General features: G+C 49.6%; 1 protein-coding gene across 8 annotated transcripts in view; it reads right to left on the bottom strand.

Annotated features, from left to right (window-relative positions):
- The window catches only part of ARHGAP22 (Rho GTPase activating protein 22), a 176947-nt gene that overhangs the window by 84515 nt on the left and 68937 nt on the right, over positions 1–23495 (bottom strand). For 7 of the 8 annotated variants that reach the window (XM_043476357.1, XM_043476356.1, XM_043476359.1 and 4 more), the window contains one exon: positions 20001–20088. The exons of the other annotated variant lie outside the window; for it this stretch is intronic. In XM_043476357.1, coding sequence (XP_043332292.1) covers positions 20001–20088 — 88 coding nt within the window. The remainder of the gene's footprint in view (positions 1–20000; positions 20089–23495) is intronic. 8 annotated transcript variants of the gene reach the window in all.

The following is a 23495-nucleotide window of genomic DNA, read 5'->3' as shown; positions in this document are numbered from 1 at the left end:
TAAGTCTCATTTCTCTTCTTCCTTTGGCTACCAGGATGCTCAGGGAAATTTTAAAGGTCAATTTTGGCAAGTATGAAGGCCCCAAAGTAGGTTTTCACATTTATGTTTTTGTTTCCTGATTTTACTTTTCTACTTTTATTTGCATTTTCTCAGGTCCTTAATTTATAAAATCATTACTATTGCGTTACCTTCATTTTAAGTGTTCTCATTAGAAGCCATTTCAAACCCTTTGTGGAATAACATAGGAGTATAAGTTAATAAGTGAATGTAATACATTCTATTTTAAACAAGGAGTTGATCAACTTATTTTAAGGGGCAGATCATAAATGTATTTAAACTTTGCCATGTTGTCTCCATAGCAACTACTCAACTCTGCTCTGGTAGCGTGAAATCAGTCATAGACAATACAGAAACAAATGGGTGTGGCTGTGTTTCAATAAAACTTTATTTACAAAAGCAGGTGGTAAGCCATATTTGGCCCGTGGGCTTTATGTAGTTTGCTCTCTGTTTAGAATTTTAGAGCATTGGGAAATTGTTTCCTCTTGACTTGGGAAGTACTTGGCTTAGAAAAAAAGTGAATTCCCATCCCTAAGAGGTGGGGATTCTGTCCAAGATGTCTAGTTTCCACTTCTGGGTGACAGATTAGGGAAATGCAGCTGCACAAACTGTCTGGACATCTGGCTCTCGGGAGAGGCCCGCAGTGCCCAGGAAGGGCCAGTCTCTGACACGGTGGGATCTGAAGTCTGCCAGCCAGAGCCTATTCTCCTGCACATTTGCTGTGCCCAGTCCTCAGGGAGGAGGGGGCCCTGAGGGCAGGGCCCTAGAGGTGCATGGCCAGCTGGTTTCCCCAGCTCTGGCCAATGGGCCTTCAGCTGCTGCGGATGTTGTTCATGCAAGGAATGTGTCTGCAGCTCCAAATTCTCACAGAGAAAGACAAGGGGCATGGTTGGGGAGAAATTCCTGGGCCACATTTTTCTTGCTGTTCATGTGGCCTGAAGCCATTAAACTTGGCCAGACTGCCCAAGAGGGATTTTACAAAGCTCATTGTCTTTCCCGGAGTCTCACCCGCAGCCCTGCTCCCACCTGCTCTTTCTGCTTTTCTTTCTCTACTCCCCCAGCCCCAGGAGAAATGCAGCATGGGAAAGAGCAGGAGCCCACAGCCATGGTCCTGGGGGCTTTTGTTTCCTGTCCAGGTAGACCAGCTGCAGCAGCCGCTGCAGGGAGCAGGGGGTGGAGGGCACTTCCTGGCGGCTGTGATGGCATCAGACCTTTCTATGGGCTGCGGGGCAGAGGTGGTCTCAGCTGCTTCACCAGGAGTCACCCAGTGGGATACCTCCTTCAGTAATAAAAGCCACAGGTATTGAGCACCTGCTGTATGCCAAGCACTGAGCATTCTACATATATTAACTCAAACTCCACCAGAACACTATTAAAACTCCCGTTTTACTGATGGGGAAACTGAGGCACAGAGGTGCTAAGTGATATACCTGGGGTCCCACAGCTAGTAAGTGGAAGAGACAGGATTTGAACTGAGGAGCCTGGCTCCTGTGTGGCTCTTAACCTCTTTCAGTACGTGCAACCCCCTCAGCTCGGCATTCTGTTACAGATACTGCCCTAATGGCTAGTCTCCACATTATTAGCAAAAATCCAGGTGCAAAGCATTTGCATAGGTGGGATCTGTGCACCTTTGAAGACTCCCAGTATCCCCACTTGGCCCTCCACCATGAGCTTGGCCCACCTGCTGTTTGGTCTGCTTAGCTGAGGGCAGGGCGCTGTAACCTGGGGGTCAGTCAGTCCTACTTGTGTTGTTACCACTGCTGCTGCAGATACTGAGAGTGCAAGGGAGCGGCCTCCATTACCTGGGGATGCTCTGAATGTTCACAGTGCACCAGCCCCAAAGATTGGCGATTTGAACACACTGTATGTCATAGACACAACCCTGAGACGAGTGTAGAAAACCCCATGTTACAGGCAAGGAAGCCAGCAGGTTAATCAGAAATTGATGCTGGCGGACAATACAAAACAACCACAAATCTCAGAGTCTTAACCCTATAAACAGACACTTTTGTGCTTAGGTTACCACCTCAAGTAGGTCAGCGTGAAATGAGGGAATGAACGAGAGGGCTCCACTCCAGGCAGTCTCTCAGGGACTCAGGCTCCTTCCAGGACCTCAGAGTCCTCCCCTGGATCCTATCAGAGGAGGAAGGATGGAACAGGGAGCTCTCAGGGGATTTTAGGGGCTGAGAGCAGATTGCAGCCAGACTCCCACCCACATTCCACTGTCCAGAGTTCTGTCACGTGACCTATCTTACTGCGGGGGAGGCTGAAAAACTGCATGGCCACAGAAAAATGAGTTTGACTGCCACCCTGGGGCTCAGAGAGGTGAGGTGCCTTGAGGGGCAGTTGGGCCATTTGGTGCCCAAGGCTGTGTCTGGCCTCTGTAGTGCCTTGACTGAAGAAGTGAACTCCAACCTTCAAAGACCCTCAGTCTTTCCGTGGGGCATTGGATGGGGCTGAAGGTGCTGAAGGGCTGTGAGGATTAAGTGAGGCACTGAGAGAAGAGATCAACGGAGTAAGCAAGTGCCCCGAAGCCTTCCCTCTCGTAGTGTGGAACTGTGGCCAGGACTGCTGGGCAAGGGGAGGGGAGATGGTAGGGAGGGACTGGGAGAGTCTCAGCCCAGAGGAGAGAAGTGGGGATGACCGAGTCCATACAGAGGGGTTCAAGGACTTCTGCTTGCTGCTGCCACCTAGCCGTGGAAAGAGAAAGGGCAGGACAACCTGGCTTCCCGATTCTGGTTCTGGTCGGTAAGCGTCCAGGCCACTTCTGTCCCATCCTGATGACCATCAGGTTTCTTAGCAGAAGCTGGCCTTGGCGATGTGTCTAAGGCACAGGTGCCAGGATGGATGAAATCCCCATTCCCCAAGGTTTTGCTGTGGAAATAGAAACTTCTCCAGGGTATTCTGCTCAGGCCTCAGCATTCCCCTCAACGGGAGGGCTCTCTGCCTGCTAAGGCAGGACCTCTAGGGTATACTCAATGGATAAAGAATCTGCCTGCAATGCAGGAGACACAGGAGACATGGGTTTGATTCCTGGGTTGGGAAGATATCCTGCAGAAGGAAATGGCAACCCACAAATCCCATGGACAGGGGAGCCTGCCAGGCTCCAGTCCAAAGGGTCGCAAAGAGTCGGACATGACTAAAGGACTAAGCGCTAGGGTATGACTATGGCTTCCCTGGCCGAGTGCTACCAGAGGGCTGCCCCCGGACGGTGGGCATGGGGCAGGCCCCTCCCAAGCTGGCCTTGGTGGTGGCAATGAGATTACAGCTGTGTGGGAATGGATTGCTGGGCATCTCGGAAATATCCCCAGGGTATAGAGAGGGCCAGCAAGTCTCTCCAGGGACACACAGCACCTCTGTAATATGACCTGGATGGGGAGAGAGTGCAGAAGCTAGTGTACTCCACTCTGTCAAATCACACACAGACACAGTTTCCAGGGCATGTTGGCCTCAGATAACCTGATCAGACCCAGTTTTAGTACCAAGGACCACCATTTTTCATCTCTCTAGGTACAGTTCCAGGTGGAGCTCACTAACACCAAAGTCTCTATTTCCACAGCAGCAGCATCCTTCCCACAGCCAGGCCTTGGTCCACCCAACAGGTCTCCTGACCACGATACCCCAAGAAGCATTTTTCAGACTATGGACTCCAACCCAATAAGGAGTCATGAAATCAACTCAGTGGGTCTTGGCCTGTAGTTTTAAAAACGAGATAGAATCACAGAGTGGAAAGTGCCAGATGCATGGCGTATAGAAACAGTACTGTCCTGTGAGACCCTTGCTTCCCTGTGTTCCTGAGCCCTCACAAGTGGGATGTAACGTTTCTTGTTGTAATAAAAAAAAAAAAAGTAAAAACACGGTGGGGAGGTAGCCATCTTATTCCTTCCAGAAAGCCTGGGCTCTTTGTGTAAATTAGTCCACCCATTTCTCTTCCTCCCCATTTCTCCCCACGGATCCCACTTCTCCTGCATGCCAAAGAAGGGCAGGATTTTTGCCAAGCCACTCAAAGATACAAAATAGGACCCAGCACTACTAGGCACAAAAGGTCCCTGGTTAAGTACTGATCCCAGGATGCTGGGTGCCTACTTGTCTTGTATTTGCATCTCTAAAAAGGCCACTTAAGTGACCCTTCACAGAACAAAGAAGGACAGCTTCTCTCAATTTAAAAGAAAAGAAAACCCTCCACGCTGCACATTCCTTCCTTGGAGGCTCCTGCGCAGTGGGCTGGTCTGGCAGCACTTGGTTCTGACACATCTGGTGGGTTGTTCGTTCCCTCTCCAGCATCATTCCTGAGGCAGTTATTTGTGGAGCGCCACTCTGTGCCAGACACGGGAAACCACAGACCCGAGCCCCCTGCCCGACTCAGCCCGGCCTGCGTGTGTGTGTGTGTGTGTGTGTGTGTGATGAAGACAGCGGCTTGCAGAAGAAGGCACCCCCCACTGCAGGTGTGTTCTGGGGCCCACCTGCTCCAGCACTGCCGTGGTCTGTCAGAAAAGACCTAGCTCTCCAGGATGCCCGGATTCTCATCATTCCTGCCCTGGGGGTGGGAGAGGGCCCTCACGTGTAGGAGCACAGATGATGTACCGCTGCATCCTGCATTCCTGCCAAGGCCCATCAGGGTCATTACTGCCACCATCCAATGAGGCTCAGGAGATGAGGTGACTGTTCAAGGCTAGTGCACAGCCAGGAAGAAGCCATTCCTCTCCCGGGAGTCCTCTGGGGCTCCTGGGGCTCTGTTCTTCCCTCTGGACCACTGGCAGCATTTGGAAGTGACCAGGCAGTGCCACAGATAGAGCAAATGAAGGGCCATAATTGGGGCAGCAGGCTGCTCAGATGGAGGGGCTGTGCAGGAGGATGGGGGACCCTCCGGGGAGAAGAGGAGGGAGGTAAGCCAGGTTTTTGGGGTTGGGGGCCTTAAGAACGTAGGCTGAATTCTCCAGGCCAGTGAAAGTCAGTCCTGCTGCCAAAGGACCATTGCTCTGGCCACCTCACTCCTAACTGCATGACTGTCCCAGTTTGCCAGGGCTACTGTCAACAATTGCCACTAACTGGGTGCTTGCAACAACAGAAATCTGTTCCCTTAGAGTTTGGGAGGCTAGAAGTCCAAAATGGAGGTGTTGGCAGGGCCATGCTCCTCTCTGCAGGCCCTAGGGAAGGCTGTCCATGCCTCTCTGCTAGTTCTGGCATCGTGCGGAATCCTTGGCCTTCCCTGGCTTGTAGCTGCACCGCTCCAGTCTCTGCCTCATCCTCACATGACCTCCCCTGTGAGTGCTTGTGTGTCCAGATTTCTTCTCATAAGGACACGTCATTTAATTTAGGACGCACCCTATTCCAGATCTCATCTTAACTAATTGCATTGGCAAATAAGGCTACATTCCAAGACTTCCGCTGGACGTGAATTTCAGGAGGACAACGATGACCTCTCTAATGACCTCCCTTCTTTCCCAGCCACAGCCTCCCAGGCTCTGTGTCCGCTCATGCAAGTCTGCAGAAAAGTGTCAGGGGCAGCCGTGCCCTTGGAACCCAGGAAGGTGTCACTGACCTTGAGAAGAGCTTCCAAATCTGGTGGGGTGTTTTATTTAGTGGTTGTAACTCCAGTTTTTAACATTCTGGTATTCCAGAATAGTGTGATTTTAAAACACACTGAACTACAGGTATTTTGTGATATGTTTTTAAAAAATCAGAATCATTTACACTTGGGGAAATGCTTCAACAGAAGTTTGGATCCTGTAAGGAAAACTTATTTAGAAAGTGGTTTTCTATTCCTCCATAATCCACAGGGGGAAAAGAACCAAGGCGCCTCTATCACAACAAAAATCCTTATTCTGGTTCAAAGACTTTCTAAACCAGTGGCCTTCAAGTACAGCTGTTCCCTGCGACCCATCCACCAGACCCATGGAGTCACCTACCCAGGAGAACACTGCAGAAGGTGAGACACACTGGAAATGGTTCTTATGAAATACAACTGGGCTCATGATCAATTAAAAGATGTAGCCCCTGCTAACCAAAAAAAAAGTTAAAAAACCCCTCTAGAATACTGAATAAGAAAAAAGATTATTTGAAGATAAAGTACTCAAAGGATAATATTAGTTTGAAATTTAGTTTAGAACAATCCCCTCAAAAATTTTATAGCAGTTAGAAAAAATGGGCACCAAAATATGCTCATGATTCAAAAATAACATCAAATAATGTGATTTCATTTCAAGGGTTCATTATTATTAAAATTTTCTTTGTTTTATAGGGCTTGGTTTATTATTTTTGAATAACATTTTATTAATTTCATCTACCAATAATTTTTATTAGAAGGGTAATACTTTTAACCTTTATATTTCATAAGTTTATGTTTTCATTTCATGCTTTCCATATGCATATAATTTCTATTTGAAATGTATATTTAGCTTCACTGAAATTAACAATTTTATGTATTCTATATGCCTTTTGGTAGAAAGTGTTGATAACTAATGCCTATATTTCAGCAATGCAGGGAACAAACACCTGCATGCCTGTGTGTTATTTTGCTCTAGCAACCATAATTACTAACATCTTACTAATCAGCTACTGCTAACTATGTTCCAGGGACAAGGTTTAATGCTTTACATAAAGCTGCTTTTACTGAATCCATTTTACAGAAGAGACTGATGTTTAAGGGGTAATGTGACTCCCTCAGGACCCCAGACCTGGGCAGAGGCTGAACCAGAACTGAATCTCAGACAGCGTGATGGAACACCTCACCCTAAATTACAGCTGCACAGACAAATAAATAGAGGCATCGAATGATTCAGCCAATACACAGTAACTATCATTTTCTAGCCATCTTTTCATTATCTACACTAGAGTTCACAGACTCAAACTTTTATAGAGAGATCAGACAGGTAAGGTGTACCGAAAAAGCAGGTATCAGGGTGGGAGGAAGGCTGGGATGGGGCAGTAGGAAAAGGTGGGGATTCTGGCTAACTAGAGGATACTCAGGCTCTGTCAAAAGGGGCAGTTATTACTGAGCTCCTGTTAATTGTTTGTAGGGGGAAAGCAGCCCCAATTTCACCCTATAGAAATCTACATTGAATGCATGCGTGCTAAGTCGCTTCATTAGTGTCCAACTCTTTGCAACCTTATGAACTGTAGCCAGCCAGGCTCCTCTGTCCATGGGATTCACCAACTAAGAATACTGGAGTGGGTTGCCAAGTCCTTCTCCAGGAGATCTTCCTGACTCAGTGATCAAACCCACATCTCTTATGTCTCCTGCATTGGCAAACAGGTTCTTTACCATTAGCGCCACCTGAGATCTATGGGTAAAATCGTTTGCACATAAAAATACTCCATGAGCCAAACACAATATGTCTTACGGGCCAGAATCAGCTCATGGGCAATCAGCCCTGGTTCACAGCTTGGCTTGCAGCCTGAGAACTAGACTCAGTGTCTTGTCACTGTTTGCCTCTCTCTACCATCACTTTCAGCTTCCTTCCTGCTTTTGAGTTGCTGCTTTTTCATAATTTTAGTTTATCAAACATCTTGAAAAGCCCAGCACCAGGTCCTGCGTGCACTGTTGTAAGTCCCTCTTCCAGGAGGTCGTAGTCCAGGGTTGCGTAGTATTGGTGCTGTTTCACTCGGGAGCATTGCTTTGCATTTTAACATGGACATGAATCCCTCAGGACATATTCCTATAACCCATATTCTGTTTCAGCAGTTCTGGGTGGGGCCTGAGAATCTCCATGTCCAACAAGCTCCCAGATGATGCTGATGCAGCTGGTCCACGGACCACACCTTGTTTAGGAAGGACCTAAAGAATAGCCCTGCGTCTAAAGAAGTTCCTAAGCTGAAGGCTCCCCGTCAGAGGAGCCTCTGTACCTGGGCTTGGCTTCCCAGAGGTGACCTGGGTCATCCAACTCCCCACCACTAATCCCCTGCCACATTCCTCCCCACATCCTAATTTATCTAGAGATTTAGTCTAGCTGAGATCACTCATAAAGAATTTTATCTACATCTTTGTTCTGAGCTGGCACTGAGCATACTGCACATCACCCTTTCCTATCCGGTATGCATATCTCTAGCTGAGGAATTTCTGTCTGCGCCCCTCCGTGTCTCAGAGCTGTGGTGCCCAGCACCCGCCTCAGCTCCTGTTGGCAGCCTAGGATGGGACCCTGAAGGGGGACTCCCCAGGATGGACCTCAGACTCCATCTTGTACTAGTCATGTGACTTTGGGCAAGTTACTCCTCTGTGCTTCATTCACCACATCTGTACAATGGGAGTGTAAGGTCTACTCACTGGGTTTCAGGGAGATTGAACCAATGCACTGTATGGTGCCCTTCCCACTTCTATTTCTAAAAAGGAACTCAACAGATGACTTTAAGAATCTCATGTTGCTTGTATCTCGTGGAAGATGTTAATATAGGAAACTTACTCCTATTGCTATCCCAGGAATAACCAGTTGCTCTTGAAGGAATTAACAAGTCTCCTTGAGAGTGGACTTCTATTCCATCAGTCAGCAATCATGTTCCTGTACCTGCTCTGGGTCAGGGCACGCAAGAGGCAGCCATACAGAAGGTGGGCAGACACATGAACAGTCACCAGGGCTGCAGGAGTGCCGCACACAGGTGTCGGAGAAGTCATGAAGTATCAAATGAGCCGCTCAACACCACATTTGCCAATTTTCAAATAACATTCTCAGTGGTTTTTTTTTTTTTCAACTGAAATACTTCTGAGAAACAAGGGACCTGGTTGTTGATCAATCAGTAAACCATAGAATGGCCAGAAAGTCACAAAATTAGGAGAAAGTACTGTATTTGTCATACTTTTTAATATAAACAGCTGGACCCATTCATTTAGGTTTAGAGACATTCTGGCTGAAAATATATCTGGAGGTGGAAAAACATACTGAGACTATCGTTTGAAAAGGTTGCTAACTACTTTTTAAAATATGTTGATCCTTTGTTTCTTGATGGTAGACACCTTGCTATAATACTTGCTAAACTTTACCGAATACTTAACACAGGCTAGCATTGTCCTAAGATATAGATTATCATATCCTCAAAACACTATGGGATATGCACTTTAAAAAAGTTTTCTTTTGAAATAATTCTAGATTCACAGGAAATTGCAAGGAACTGTACAGCAAGGTCCCATGCACTCTAAACCCAGCCTCCTCAAGTTTTAGCATCTTACATAACTACATCCCACCATTGAAACCAGGAAACTGATCTTGCACAATCAGTCCACAATGCTGATTCAGATTCTGCCGTTATACACACTGGTGTCTCTGTGTGTGTGTGTGTGTGTGTGTGTGTGTACTGAGGTGGGCGAGGGGTCTATATAGTTTTATCACACATGTAGTTACATGAAAGTATCACCACCATTAAGATACTTAACTATACCATCAGACTAAGGCTCCCTCTGCTCCCTCTGTATAGTCACATCCAACTGCTTCACCCCTACGCCTAAGCCAAGGATAGACACTTTATTCTCATTTTATATATGAGGAAACTGAGGCACAGAGAAGTCAGCAACTTGACCAAGTGCACGTAGTTAAGTTCTGGATCTGTTGTTTTAAAAATATATATATATATTTATTTGGTTGTATTGGGTCTTAAAATAGTCGCAGCATGCAGGCTCTTTCATTGTGGTGCACAGACTCTCTAGTTGTGACACTCAGGCTCAGTAGTTGTGGCATCTGGGCTTAGTTGCTCTGCAGCATGTGGGATCTTACCTCTCTGACCAGGGATCTAACCAGCAACCCCTGCATTGCAAGGTAGATTCTTAACCACTAGGCCACTAGGGAAGTCCCTGGGTCCAGTTTTTGAACTCTGTCATTAAAGAGACTCATTGTGGGGAGGGGTTTGCAGGAAGCGTGTGGAGTCTGGAACGGCTTCCTAGATCCTTGATCTCGGCCTTGAATGGAGAAACCGCATCACTTACAGTGGGGGAGGGCTAGAACATCAGATGCCATGGAAGCGAAACTGAGGGTTCGAGAAGCCCTGCTCCCTGCAACATCGAATCCAGGTGTCACAGTCACTGGCCTGGGTTTCTGGGACCTCACTTTGACTCTATCATCTTTATCCCTGAATTACTGCTCCCTCCCTCTGTCCTTTCTTAGTTGGCCATCAACCCGGCAGTCATTCTGGATTCTACTTCCAACATCCTGTCCCTCACCAGGTCTGAACATTTCACCTCCCAGCCATCCTCCATTTTCCTGGCCTCTGCTTGGTTCTAACTTGAGCAGTCCCTGATGCTCTATTAAAATAGCACACCACGGCCTGCCGCCCCCGACCCCCGCAACACTGGTTCTGGGTCCCTCTTGTTACCCCCTGCTCAATCCAGTCTTTTCACTGTTGCTAAATATGATCATAACTTTCCCCTGTGGTTCCTCATTGCTTATAAGACTGTCCACATGCCAAGGCTCTCTGGGATCTAACCAAGCGAATGGCTCAGAGTTAGCCAAGCTGTTTCCTGCCCCAGGATACTGGCACAGCTGTGCGTGTCTCCTCCAGGGCTCCCCATCAAGGCCAGACCCAGAGCACTGGGCTGAAGTTGGAGATGTGAATCCTTGCATCTAAGGAGACCTAAGTCTGATGAGAGAAACATAACTGCCCACAAAAGAAAAGAAGGTAAAAAACCAGGGGGTACTTTTCAAATCATGCATGAAAGGTGCAACCACAGAAGCAAGTGTAGGTTTAAATGAGAAGCCCCAGTATGGGAGAAGGTGGGTCATCTGGCTGGAATAAGGACGACAGTGGCAAGCCTAGAGCTGGGCCCACGCACCTCTCCCAACCAGGGCACGACACTTCCTGGAGTCCCCACAGGCCATGCAGGTGGCCTTCACAGTGCAGATCAGAAGGCTGTGGGTTAGAGAGTCAGGAAGAATGTCATACCTGCCGAGGTGAAGTTGAGCCAGTGCACCGGGGTAAGGACCGTGTTACACACTTAGGAAGCCAGGCTGGGCTGCCTGGTGGCAGACAGCCCTGGGTGGGCCACTAAAGGTTCTTTCTGATTGGCTCGTACAAGAGACAGCTTCAGTCCTATCACCTAATGGACCACAGTCTTGACTTGCAAGCATGCAGGTGGCACCTCCCAGGTCAACATTCCCTGATGCCCTCTGTGGATGCCAGGAGATCCACTTAAAGTACCCCCTGCCTTAGGAGTTTAGGATGTGGGAGAAGTAGAGACTTGCAGCAAATTCAGGAGCATTTCTATCAACAGGACCGAAAGGAGAGGACAGAGGGCAGCAATGGCCTTGGACCCAGGGCCAGGGATGGACGGAAAGAACGTGGGGCTGGGCCGTGAGGGGTGGAGTACACTCAGCCCCTGGAGAAGCCGTACCCCTTCTGGGTGCCAAGTTTATGGATGGGATAAGGACACTGGTAAGATGTGGACTGAATTTATTTATGACTGGAGGCTCCAAGGGCTAGTGAATTTGCAAGAAGAGGTCAACAAGAGGTGTTAGGCTGCATTCACAGGCTGGAGCCTAGTGCAAAAGAACAGACAGGTCCTGCATTTACATCCAGAGGCCCACAGTCAGGGCTGGCTTCAGGGGCCTGTGATCAGGGCAGGTACAAAGGATCTCCCTGGGAAGGACCCTGCGCTAGGTATTCGGTGTTTCCTGGTGGCTGTCTTGAGGTTGTCAATCATTTTGTCTTTAAATTTGTATTATGTAAGTGAGGTCTGATGGGCCACTGGAGTGTATTCAAGGGCTTGGAACCTCAGCCCTCCTGTGGTTGGTCCTGCCCCTGAGCCTCCTGCCTCCAGGGATGCTCAGCCACCCCCTGCCTCCTGGTGCCCCGGGCCAGCAGCACACCTCTGCTTCCTCCCAGTGACTGCTGCCACCCCTTTCCCTAAGTCTGGTGGAGGGCTGGGGTCAGGAGCACATGCCCGGCAGAGTCTCAGGGTGGAGCACGGTGGCGACAGTCCCTGGTTTGGTTGACAGCGCCAGTGCATGGGGTAGGTCATCAGGCTGTGGGGAAGAAGATGTCGGGATGGACTTTCTTGTCCAGGATGGGGCATGGCACCATGGTCCAGTGGCTGTTGGGAGGGAGACCTGGCAGCTGATGGGCGTGTGCACTGCACCTTGGGGGACCCTGGGTGCCTGTGAGTGGTCTCCTCTTATCCCACGAGTATCCCCATGCCCAAGGGAGTGTGCTATTTAAATAGCAAATAAAAAACCCCATGCCTGGTCTGTCTGTGGCCCCCACGAAGCACAGCTATACCTGCTCCTGCGTTGCAGCATTTCACATCTATTGTCTGGCCGTGAAGTCCCTTGGAGCCCTTTTCCCTCCACAGTGGAGCAGCTCAGCCTTGCTTGCATTGGACCCTCCTAGGACAGTGCCAGATCATCACCTCCTTTATTCCAGACTCATGTCTCCATGAACAGAGCCTCTGGGCTCCTCACTGCCCCTCCACTGTGCTCAGGACCAAGTACATAAATTGTGGGGCCTAGTGCAAAGTAAAACTGCAGGACTCTGTCTTCAAAAAGCAGGAAAAAGCACCGTTAAGGGCATTAAATATGAAATTTCTCCCTTTCTTCCATGAGCTCCCATTCAAACTGTCTAATTATCCCAGGCCAGCAACAGTGGCATTATCTGGGAGCATGTTAAAAAAACACATCCTCCAGCCCCATCCTAGATCTCGGAACCTGTAACTTTGGGGATGAGCCTAGTACCCAGGGTTTTTGACGAGCGCTGCAGGGGCTTGGATATACAGGAAAACTTGAGAACAACTGCTGGAGGGCTGGAATTTGTTTTGAAAGCCACAAACTAAAGAAATGTGAAGTTTGCTTGTATATGGCAGATAAAAGAGAAGTTGAAAGATAGGGAGAAAGGGAGGTAGAGAGAGAAAGAGGAGAGAGGAAGGAAAGAAGAGAGAGAAAGAGAAAGAGAGGAGGGAGGGAGGGCGGGGAGAGAGAACTGGCTGGTGGAGAGTGCAGGTCCTCTGCACGTCCACATATCTTAGTTCACTTGATGTTCACAGCTTTCTTGCCAAGTAGGTAGTTTTATTTCTACTAGCAGAAGATGAAAATGAGACAGAGAGAATGTAAGCTACTGGCCCGAATTCTTGGCTTTAGTGAGTGGGGGAGCTAAAATGTGAATCTCAGTATCTGACTCCAAAACCTCGGCTTCCCCCCAGTCCCTCTGCTCGTCCTCCCCCACCCCCTTCATTTTTGGAGCACCTGTTGAGCACCTGGGCTTCCCAGGAGACACAGTAGTAAAGAATCCACCTGCCAAGAAGGAGACACTGATTCGATCCCTGGGTCTCGAAGATCTCCTGGAGGAGGAAATGGCAACTCACTCCAGTATTCTTGCCTGGGAAAATCCCATGGACAGAGGAGCCTGGAGGGCTACAGTCCTTGGGGTCACAAAGACTCAGACATGATTTAACAACCAAACAGCAACAGCGATGAGCTATTCTCTGTCAGGCACGACATCCAGTTGCCTCCTCATCCAGGCCTCCACCGTGCAATACGGCTCTACCAGACACATGTGACTGCTTGGAATACAGCTGGTGTAACTGAGCCAGGGGATTGTCGATTTCATTACAAACGTGGCTTGCTTTGTATTTCTATCGAACAGGGCTGCTCTAGAACGTGATTTTGGCCAAAGGGATGAACTGTAACTTCCTCTGCAAGAGCATGTACTTCCAGGAACACCAGTGGGGGTTCCCCGTACCTGGTCTGGTGTTTAGTTAAGAAAAGTGAGGTTAAGACAGGAGGGCTAGACCACAAAGCAGGGAAGTACCGGAAACCACTCTCGTATTTGTTGATTCTCCCACCCTCAGGGGTGGTGAGTGAATTGCTCATCTAATTTCATTTCTAGTCATTACCCATCGTCTGGCGCGCCGCAGGCAAACTCAGCGGGGCCACACGGGGTCAGGCTGATACGCTGGCTGGCTGGTACCAGGTGCCGAGATAGGCTGAGCTCGGCATCCTGCTCAGGAGGCGGCTAATGAGATGAGTGATGCTCCAGGGATGTCAGGAGCACCGTATCAGTCTACTTCTACAGAGTGATCTGTGTGTGCTGGCTTTACTTCAAGGTCAGGCCATAGAGATAGCAGGCAGCAGAGATAGCAGGCAGCAGTTCTCCTATCTGCTCCAAGCTGCAGGCGAATAAGGATGGTTAGCTGTAAGCTCAAGGCTTGAGAGAGGCTTCAAAGACCCAGTGCAGCCCTAAGAAATTGCTGGAACCCATTCTTCTGGGGGAAGCTTGGTTGTGGAAGGATACTCTCCTGGGGCAGGTAGACACCTCGGAGGCCTCCTCATCTTACAGTTGGGGAAACCAAACCAAGGACATCTGCTCTGGCTGCCCCCAGCAAGTTAGAGGCTGGGCTGGGTCTGTCGTTGTTGTTGTTTAGTTGTTAAGTAGTGTCTGATTCTTTGCGACCCCGTGGACTGTAACCTTCAGGTTTCTCTATCCATGGGATTTCCAAGGCAAAAATACTGGAGTGTGTTGCCATCTCCTTTTCCAGGGGCTCTTCCCGATCCAGGGATCAAATCCGCCTCTCCTGCATTGGCAGGTGAACTCTTTACCACTGAGCCAACAGGAAAGCCTGGGCTGGGTCCGGGACCCACCTAAACAGACCTCAAAGGCATGTGCATGATCAGGATCCCCTTGCAAAGAACTTGGCACATGAGCTTGGAACTACACAGGAAGAATTAGAGCTTGACTTTAATCAGTTCAGCTTCTGAGTTGCCCCCTCCTATCCTGCTCACTGGTGAGCATTCTGGCAGGGGAGGGTGGTCTCCTCCATGGACACTGTCCAGGGCAAGGGTCGGGGCAGAGGGTGACAGTGAGGAGTGGCAGTTTACCTCATCTCCTGCCTGATCCTTGCAATCCCCCCACCTCCCAATCACTACATCAGTGGCTTTTCTAACATACAAATCTGGTTTTAACCATCCCTCCTGCTTGCTAAAGATGTGCAGTGGCTAAGTCCAAGCCTCTTTGTCCAGCATCCAAGGCCCTTTATGGCCAGACCCCCACCTTCCTTTTCCACTGTGGTCCTCTACACACCACGTCTCCTGCACAGCCTACTTCTCCTGCTCTCTGTGCCTTTGTGTACTCTCTCCTCCCTTCTGGACCATTCCAGGGCTGATCTTCTCTTGTTTGCTCAGGGGTCATTTCCCCTTCCCTGTCAAGGCTTAGCTCGAGTGAAATCTTCCCCAACCACCCAGGTGAGCCACCCCCACCCTCTGCTCTGGGCCCTCAGCCCCGTGGATACCCTTGTTGGGGCATGCATCAAATGGTATTGGGATTGATAACTTACAGGTGATAGCTAAGCGGGAACTGTGTTGTTATCATTAATAATAAGGATAAACAGACAGACTGCAGAGAGTAGGGAAGAATGAAAAAAAATATCACCGTCAATGCTGAGCCAGGCTCTGGGCTCTTACTGCATCCTCACCAAGCCCAAGGCACTTGGCTTTATAATCTCCAAGTTATAAGTGATGAAATGGAGGCACGGGGACATTGAGTGACTTGTCCGAAACCAGCAGGCCCTGGGTGGCAGGGACGGGCTTCTGACCAGTTCTCCCTTTGGAGACTTTGGAGAGGACGGTTGGGAGCTGGTCAGAGCTGGGTGCTGTGGGGACACATGTCCTGCTGGGAGACGCAGAGAACAGGCACAAACAGTGGGATGGCACATGGGCTCAGCCTCCGACTCTCTCCCCTGGAACCTTCCTTTCTGTGTGCAGACGCCTGCCTCTAGGGAGCAGAGGCATTGCTGGCAAACCTGGGTTCAACCCACCATCTCCCCAACTTCCACAGAGTGCTACTGTTCACTCTCTTCATACCTCAGCCCCCAATGCCTGGGTGGAACTGAAAACCCAGGGCCCCAAAGCCATCCCCACCCAGGCCTGTTGCCTGCAGGATGCCCCCCCAGTGTCTGGGGAGTAGGTGGGGGTCTCAAACAGTATGTTAGGGGGAGGGTACCTGCCAGACCTCTGAACGGGGCAATGTCCCCCACCAGAGCTTCCAGCACTTTATCTTGAGAAATGGGGTCTGCAGGGCCCAAAGCAGACAGGCGCTCTGCGATGGGAACCAGGCCCAGATGTCAGAGCAGTGTGAGCCCCTGTGTATCTTCCTCCTGCTCCAGAAGACAGCACCGTCCTGCTCTGAGATTCTGGGCAGCCGTTCACATCTCACCTGGGTTATCCTCAGTTCTGCACACTGGGGTCCTAGCCCTCCAGGAGGAAATGCTGCCTGGAAAGGGACCCAGACTTGGGGCCTTGGTGTGGATTTGCAGAAAGACCCACGATCAGTATGACACTTGGCCCCCAGAGAAATAGCCAAGGACTCTGATGCAGAGTACCTCCTCTCTCTTCCCTGGAAGCACCTGAGTTCAGTTTGGCAGGAGTAGGAGTGGGGTCCTTGTGCCTACCAGGGGTAGGTTCACGGCCTAGACAAAGCCACTCGGACCTCAGACCCTGAGCCATCCTCACCACCTGGACTGAAGACACCGGCGTCCCTGGCGCAGCCCTCCCTGCACGGAGCCCCTCGCACTCTCTGTTCCCGGCTCTGGGGGGTCTGCGCAGCCCTGCTGCTGCCCCTCTCCACACCTACCTCTCCAGCTTCCCGGGGGTTGATTCTGCATGGCCCCATAGCTTCTGGCTATTTCCCCGTTGCCTACATTGGTCAGAACTGGCTTCTGCCACCTGCCACTGGGGACTCTGGAAAGATATGCCCAGCAACAGAGGAGCGATGATAGGCCAGCAGTCACTCGCCAGCAAGACTTAGGGCTACCATCTGAATTCCTGTAGTCAGTGGGCTGTGTAGCATCAGGCTCATACCAGAAGGATGTTAGCAACGAGTTATACTGCTTTACGGATCACCGAACTCAGGGTACCAAACACGAGCATCTTGTGAGTTTAGCAGCTTTTTGTCCAGAGCACTACAGCAGGCCTCTCCTTCCTACTCTAGCCTGTAGATTCGGAGGAAGGCCTGTGTTTGGCCTATGGCCAGATGCCTGGTAGGCCAACAGGATCAAGTCAACACAGGGCAGACAGCTCTCAAAAGGCTGAGAGGGCTGGGTTTTGCCAGACAACTTGGGGCTGGAGAAGAGGTCCAGGTGGGAAGGAGACCCAGGGTCCTTGAATCCCAGCCCCTTCCGGGGGCCTGACTCCTTCAGGCCTGACCCAGGAGCCAGCCTTGGAGTGCCGGTGGAGGTCAGGTTTCTGCGGCTAGAACTGGCTCAAGCTGCAGCCCCACTATTCAGTGACTGTCGGGGTCTGTCAAGAGTCAGAGGTGCTGCCTGGCTGAGAAGGCTGGGGGCTGGCTGGGGGAGGAGCTGGAGGACACGCGCAGTCGGCTTAGAATTGGCAGGTCTCTCCACTAGATGGCGCTCACAGTATAATTTTTCCTCATTTTAAATTCTATCTTGATGAAAAGTTGTGATTCTTTTTAATACCGCTGAAGAGCACAGATGACTTAAAATTCATGTGACTGATCTCATGCATTTTCATTCCTGTGTTTCTGTCACGTGTCCAAGAGTTGTCACGTTTCCCTCCCTCTGGGGTACTGGGTGTGGCCGGCACGCACCACTGCCTGGCTTTCCCGGGCCAGAAAAATGCATCCAGTGCAGGTGATCAAGTCTTCCCTTTTCGGCTCTCCCCAAAGGTCGTGCGGACCCCTCACCGCCTACCACCTGATCCGCTTTCCCCGAGTTGTCTCACAGCTGCCCTCACCATCGTTCCGGGCCTTCAGGAGTGGTTCAAAGGCAAGAGGACAGAGACAGGCAGGCAGTGCTTGGAACCTGCATGCATCTGGTGCTACAGCCATTGCTGTGCTTGGGATAAAGGAGTGTGGGGAGCCTTAATTCCCTCCCTAGACCTCTCCCGCCCAGGTAGGGAAATTACCAGATGTGTACGAGATGCCTGTGTTGGAGGACTTTGGAAGTCAGGTTGTCCAGGTACAAGTCTTGACCCCACTGCCATCCAGCTGTGTGTTGTTGGGCAAGTGACCAATTATTTTTAATCCCCAGTGTCCTTTTTTATAGACTGGGCACAGAAGTACCCCTTACCTTAGTGGGATGTCTTGAGTATTATGGCAGCAGAATAATGGCCCCACAAAGATGTCCACATTCTAATCCCTAGAATCCTAAGGCCAATCATCCCTAAGGTGAATACGTTACCTTACATGGCAAGTGGTCCTCTCCCCCACAGAGTCCAAGACATCTTTGTAAGCAGCTCTGACCAGATAAAGAGCATGCACACCTGTGATCATTCCCATCTGGCCCTTGGGGCACATGCCCAGGGTCTTTCTGAATTTATGGTGGTGCATATTGACCTCTACCTTTTGGTTCTGGCCTCACCTCACTCCTCCCCAAGTCCTAGGCCCAGGCCCCTGGCCACTCCCCCAAGCCTTCCTTCCATGAATCCAGCTCCTCCTCCCCTACACTGGGAGCCCTGCCTGCCAGTCCTCTCTGTCATTTCTTCTCTACCTTCTCAGCAGAAGGTACCTTCTCTACTTTACTCCTGATCCATAGTCAACCAAGCCTCTATTTTCCACTCCATACCCTGGGGTCCCTCTGTTGCCACCTTCCAATGTGCACTTTCAGCATCAAGATTCTGCAGTAGATGAAATAGTCAAATGAAACCATGGGTACTTGAATTTTCAACATGGAGCATGCAGTTGGGAGGGTCTCCCTGCACTTAACCTGCAGACTGTGTCCTGGAGCTCCCAGTATGGACAGAGCAAAGGTGAATACTCTTTGTCCCAGGCTTGGATTCATTCACTTCCACTCCTAATGTGCCATAGCTTGCTGGGCTGATCTGTACCTGGGCTGACCTGTCCCGTGGCCAGGTCACTTCGTCAGAGTGGTTGGGTGGCCTTGCCACTTGGGGCCGTACGTGTACTGGCTCACGGATGCCAGTGAGGCCCTGGCACACTCGGTCCACAGCCACGACTTCCCAGAAGAAAGTCAAAATTCAGATGGCGCATGATCGGATGTGATGATGAGCTGCCTGTAACTGACACTCTTGGTGCCCTGCCCAGACCCCCCAACACTCACTTGTTTCCATCCACACTGGGGGCCTCTTTCCTTAAGTACCTGCAACTTTGCCTAAAGACTTTTTCTGAATGCAGGGAACTTGGCCAAGTGCAGGGCAGGCCGGAAATGCCAGAGTCAGCCTCCCATGGAGCAGCTCTCAGTGAATGGCTGGTGGGAGTTGGTGGGTAGACCCGCAGCCCCCTCACTCCTTGGGTGAAACACCTCTGAATCCTTCCATTGGAGCTGAGCCCCGGTGCTCACGTCAGCACTAGCTCACTAGTACACCCTGCTGGCTCTTCCCTCTTCCTGCTCCTTTCCCTGTTGTATGTGCTTTCTTCTCCAGAAAATCACTCAGCTTCCTTGTCTGAGGCTCTGCTTCTAGGATAGGTCAAACTTAGTAAAACGCCACCTCTCTGTAGAAGCTGGCCCGTCTGTAAACAGACTGATTCATTTGCAAGATGCATTGACTTAGTAAGAATCACATTTTAAAATTGGGAACTTTAAAAACCTGCTTTGTAACTGCAAATATAATAGCAGTTCTTTGAGTTAAATTATTTCCCTACATCTCAGTTTTCTGTTCTGGGATTCATGATAGAGCTTATTTTAATGCTCTAAACCTGTGCTCATGGTTTTCCTTGGATTTATTTTCATGCGACTCAGATATTGTGTTTGGACCTTCACTCTAAGGCATCCTCATTGATTGCTTTCCTCTCTTGTTTCATTTTGAATTTTAAAATCCACATTTTCCTCTCATCAAAGCTAACTACCTAGATAATTGATTGAGTTTTCGAAATTCTCCCCAAATTTACAATATCGTCTAGATTTGACCCGAATCTCTGAATTGTGCCTAGAGACAGAGCTCACTTTTGTGCAGAGAGGAGTGTTGTAAAGATGGCCCTTCCCAGGCCAGAGCTGCGGTGACACCCCCACTGGGGTCACCAGGGCCAGCGCCAGCACAGAGCTAAAGGGTGCTCAGGCCTACCTGGGCTGATCTCAAAAAGGTGCTTTCCTGGGTCCTCGGGGCCAGGAAGAAGTTCAGTCACCTGGGTCCCTTGTAGAGAAATAAAGCCCTAAACAGAGAGAAAAATACAAACATGAGATGGCTGGGAAAGGGCCTCTGTGGTCAGGGTTCTGGGGGGAGGATGAAGCTGAGGGTCAGAGTCCCAGTCCCCCAGGCCCTGGCTGGGTAGGTTGGGAGCAGCACAGGCCTCCTCTCCATGGCAGGGATGGGGTACAGAGGAGGCCCTGCATGGGGACCCCACTCAAGTGGAATGGCACTACCTTCTAACACTCTTGGAGGTACCTGACTCACAGGAGACTGCCCAGGGTTATCACTCTTCTGGTTAAGGCATCAGTAAGCATCTGGTAAGCCCATCAGCAGCAGGGAAGGAGACTCCACATTAGGGGGGGCCCCCTGTACCACTGTGCCCATTTTAGGTTTTTGGAGGCAGGAGTTTTAGGTGGGAGAGAGTCCAGGAGAGGAAGGTATAACTGTCCAGGAGGTGACATGGGGGAAGAGATCTGTATGAACCCAGCTGGGCCCCCTCCTGGCTGGCTGAGACTTCATTTCTTTACCCGTTACATGGGCATCAGCTAGCATGCAGAAGGTACCCAGCACAAATCATGCCTCAAGCCCGGTATATCCCTGTATGTACATTACAGGGGGTGGGGCCCTGTGGGGCCCACCCTCTTCTCTAATGCTGAAATCTGGTAGCCAGGCTGAAAGACGCAGAGAAAGAGCATGGGATATAGAGACCTGCAGGTTGGGTTTGAGCCTCTGTGCTGCACTTCTAGGCTGGGTGACTCCTTAACCTCTCTGAACCTCAGTCTGCATGTCTGTACAATAGGATAGTAACTCCCACTTCTCAGGGGCACTGAGATACCAGATTCCCATTGAAGAAATCCTGTTCTAAACAACAAGGTGCTGTTATAACCATCTTGACTCACCCTGTCCCCACACACGGGGCTAGGAAGGACCTCCTTCATCCCCTTTCTCGGTGTTAGTAACTGATGTCAACTGAGGCCTTTCATTCATGCTCAGATTTGTTCAACTCAGACTACATACAGCTCTAACTACACGTTATTGGTTCTCTCCATGGGAAATTCATTTTAAACTCCATACCTACAATTTAACTACCAGGGTTCAGATCCTGGCTCAGCTACTTCCTGGCTGTGTGACCTCAGGCAAGTTGTTTAACCTCTCTGCGCAACCTCCCAACCTAAGAAGTAAGAATAATAATAGTCCTTTGTCAGTTTGTTTGTGAGCACCAATGAATTAGTACTTGGGAAGCCCTCAGAGGAGTACCCGGCACAGTGAAAGCTGTACATTTGCTACATAAACCCCAGCTCTAACTCTGTGTCAGGGTTCCATGCCAAGTGAAGAACATCACCTCTACCTGAACTTGCCCAGGTGACTGGCACCGTCTACATGGTGGCCTCCAGGCCCCACTCTCACATGTGCTCACAGAGCACTCTTCTTTCCATCCCTATCTTTTCCAGGCAATTTCTGGCTTTAAAAGGTGACTGGAGGCTCCACACGGGGGATTCGCAGATGGCTCAGTGGTATAGAATCTGCCTGCCAATGCAGAAGATGCAGGTTCAATCCCTGGGTTGGGAAGATCCCTTGGAAGAGGAAATGGCAACCCACTCCAGTATTCTTGCCTGGAGAATTCCATGGACCGAGGAGCCTGGCAGGCTTCAGTCCATGGGGTCGCAAAGGGTCGGACACGTCTGAGCATGCACTCGTGGAGGCACCACATGGCTGCTGAAGTCTTGTGCTGCACGAACACGTAGAGATGCCTTTTCTCACTTAAGCGATGTGAAGGCAGAATGGCATTTTTACCCATGGATGCTTGCTTTAGAGAAATTACAGCAATAAACCAGAGAACCAGATGGTAATCACTGTAACTGAATTAAGAGTTTCTTTCCAGGGAACCTAGAGCTAGTGAGAATAAATCAGGACCACAACCCCAGGAAGGGGATACATGTTCATTGCAGGATGTGGAAGAGATCCATCACTGGCTAATGGGAAGGGTCTCTTGTGTGAGCTGTTTCAGTAACTGTCTCGGTATAATTTTTGAGCACTTTGCTTTTTTTTTCTTCTATGCTTCAATATCTGTCATCCATAAAATGGGAGTAACAATATTGACACTGACATTATTTTCTACTCCAGCTAAATGGAAAAGCAGCAATAACTCCTGTTTACAGAACTTGTACTATATTCCCGGCTCTTTGCCTAAACTACTGGATTTAATCTTTCCAGAGGTCCCATAGTGGAGAGTACTACTATTCTCATCTTCTTGGACAAGCAGATGGAGGTCACGGAGGTGAAGTAACCAGTCTCCATGTACCACTGCTGGCAAGGGTGAGTTGGGATGTGTACCCGCGGGTGTCTGATGCCGGAGTACTTTGCCTCCACATTTGTGACAACAGCTGCCGGCTGACTTTGTACGCAAGAAGCTTGCCTGGAGAGCCACCAGGCTCTGGGACCCATCAATCAGTGCTCAGTCAGAATCCCAGTGTGGCTCCCATCACTGCGAAGGGGCCTCAGAACTGGCTTTTCTGTTTCCGGCATGATATTTGTGATGAAAAACACATAGGAGTCAGTATGAAGCCTCCAGCATCCTTGGGCTAGGTCTAAACCTTGAGCAGGCATCAGAGTCACCCCAGGGCTTGTTAAAACAGAGTACTAGGTCTGGTGGTGTTGTGGGAGATGTTTAACAACAGGCTCTCTGACATAAACAAGGCAATCTGATTTGCAGTGTCTACCAACTTCTGTGATTTACTCCCCATGGCCAATTTCATGTCATCATTGAATGTGACTCCGAGAAGAAATTTACTGCAGTGTTCCTGCTACACAAATATGATAGTGGTCAACAGGCTCTGTTCTGTTGCTGTTCAGTTGCTAAGTCATGTCGGACTCTTTGTGACCCCATGAACTGCCACACACCAGGCTTCCCTGTCCTTCACTATCTCCCTGAGTTTGCTCAAACTCATGTCCACTGAGCCGATGATGCCATCCATCCATCTGATCCTCTGTTACCCTCTTCTCCTTTTGCCCTTAGTCTTCCCAGCATCAGGGTCTTTTCCAGTGAGTTGTCTCTTTACATCAGGTCACCAAAGTATTGGAGTTTGAGCTTCAGCATTAGTCCTTCCAATGAATATTCAGGGTTGATTTCCTGGTTTGATCTCGTTGCTGTCCTAGGGTCTTTCAAATGTCTTCTCCAGCATCACAGTTTGAAAGCATCAATTCTTCAGTGCTCAGCCTTCTTTATGGTCCAACTCTCAAATCCATACATGACCACTGGAAAAACCAAAGCTTTGACTATATGGACCTTTGTCAGCAAAATGATGTCCCTGAGCACAAACAGTAGTAAATGAAGTCAAACAATTGGGGATGATACATTTTGAGGACTGATTACTTTTGTTTTAGTTATTTTTTAAATTTATTTTATTGAAGTATAGTTGATTTACAATG

This window comes from Cervus canadensis, chromosome 8 (genome assembly GCF_019320065.1).
Source record: "Cervus canadensis isolate Bull #8, Minnesota chromosome 8, ASM1932006v1, whole genome shotgun sequence".
Classification (NCBI taxonomy): domain Eukaryota; kingdom Metazoa; phylum Chordata; class Mammalia; order Artiodactyla; family Cervidae; genus Cervus; species Cervus canadensis.
The sequence above is the reverse complement of the archived record's forward strand: the minus strand, read 5'-3'. Positions and strand labels throughout refer to the sequence as shown.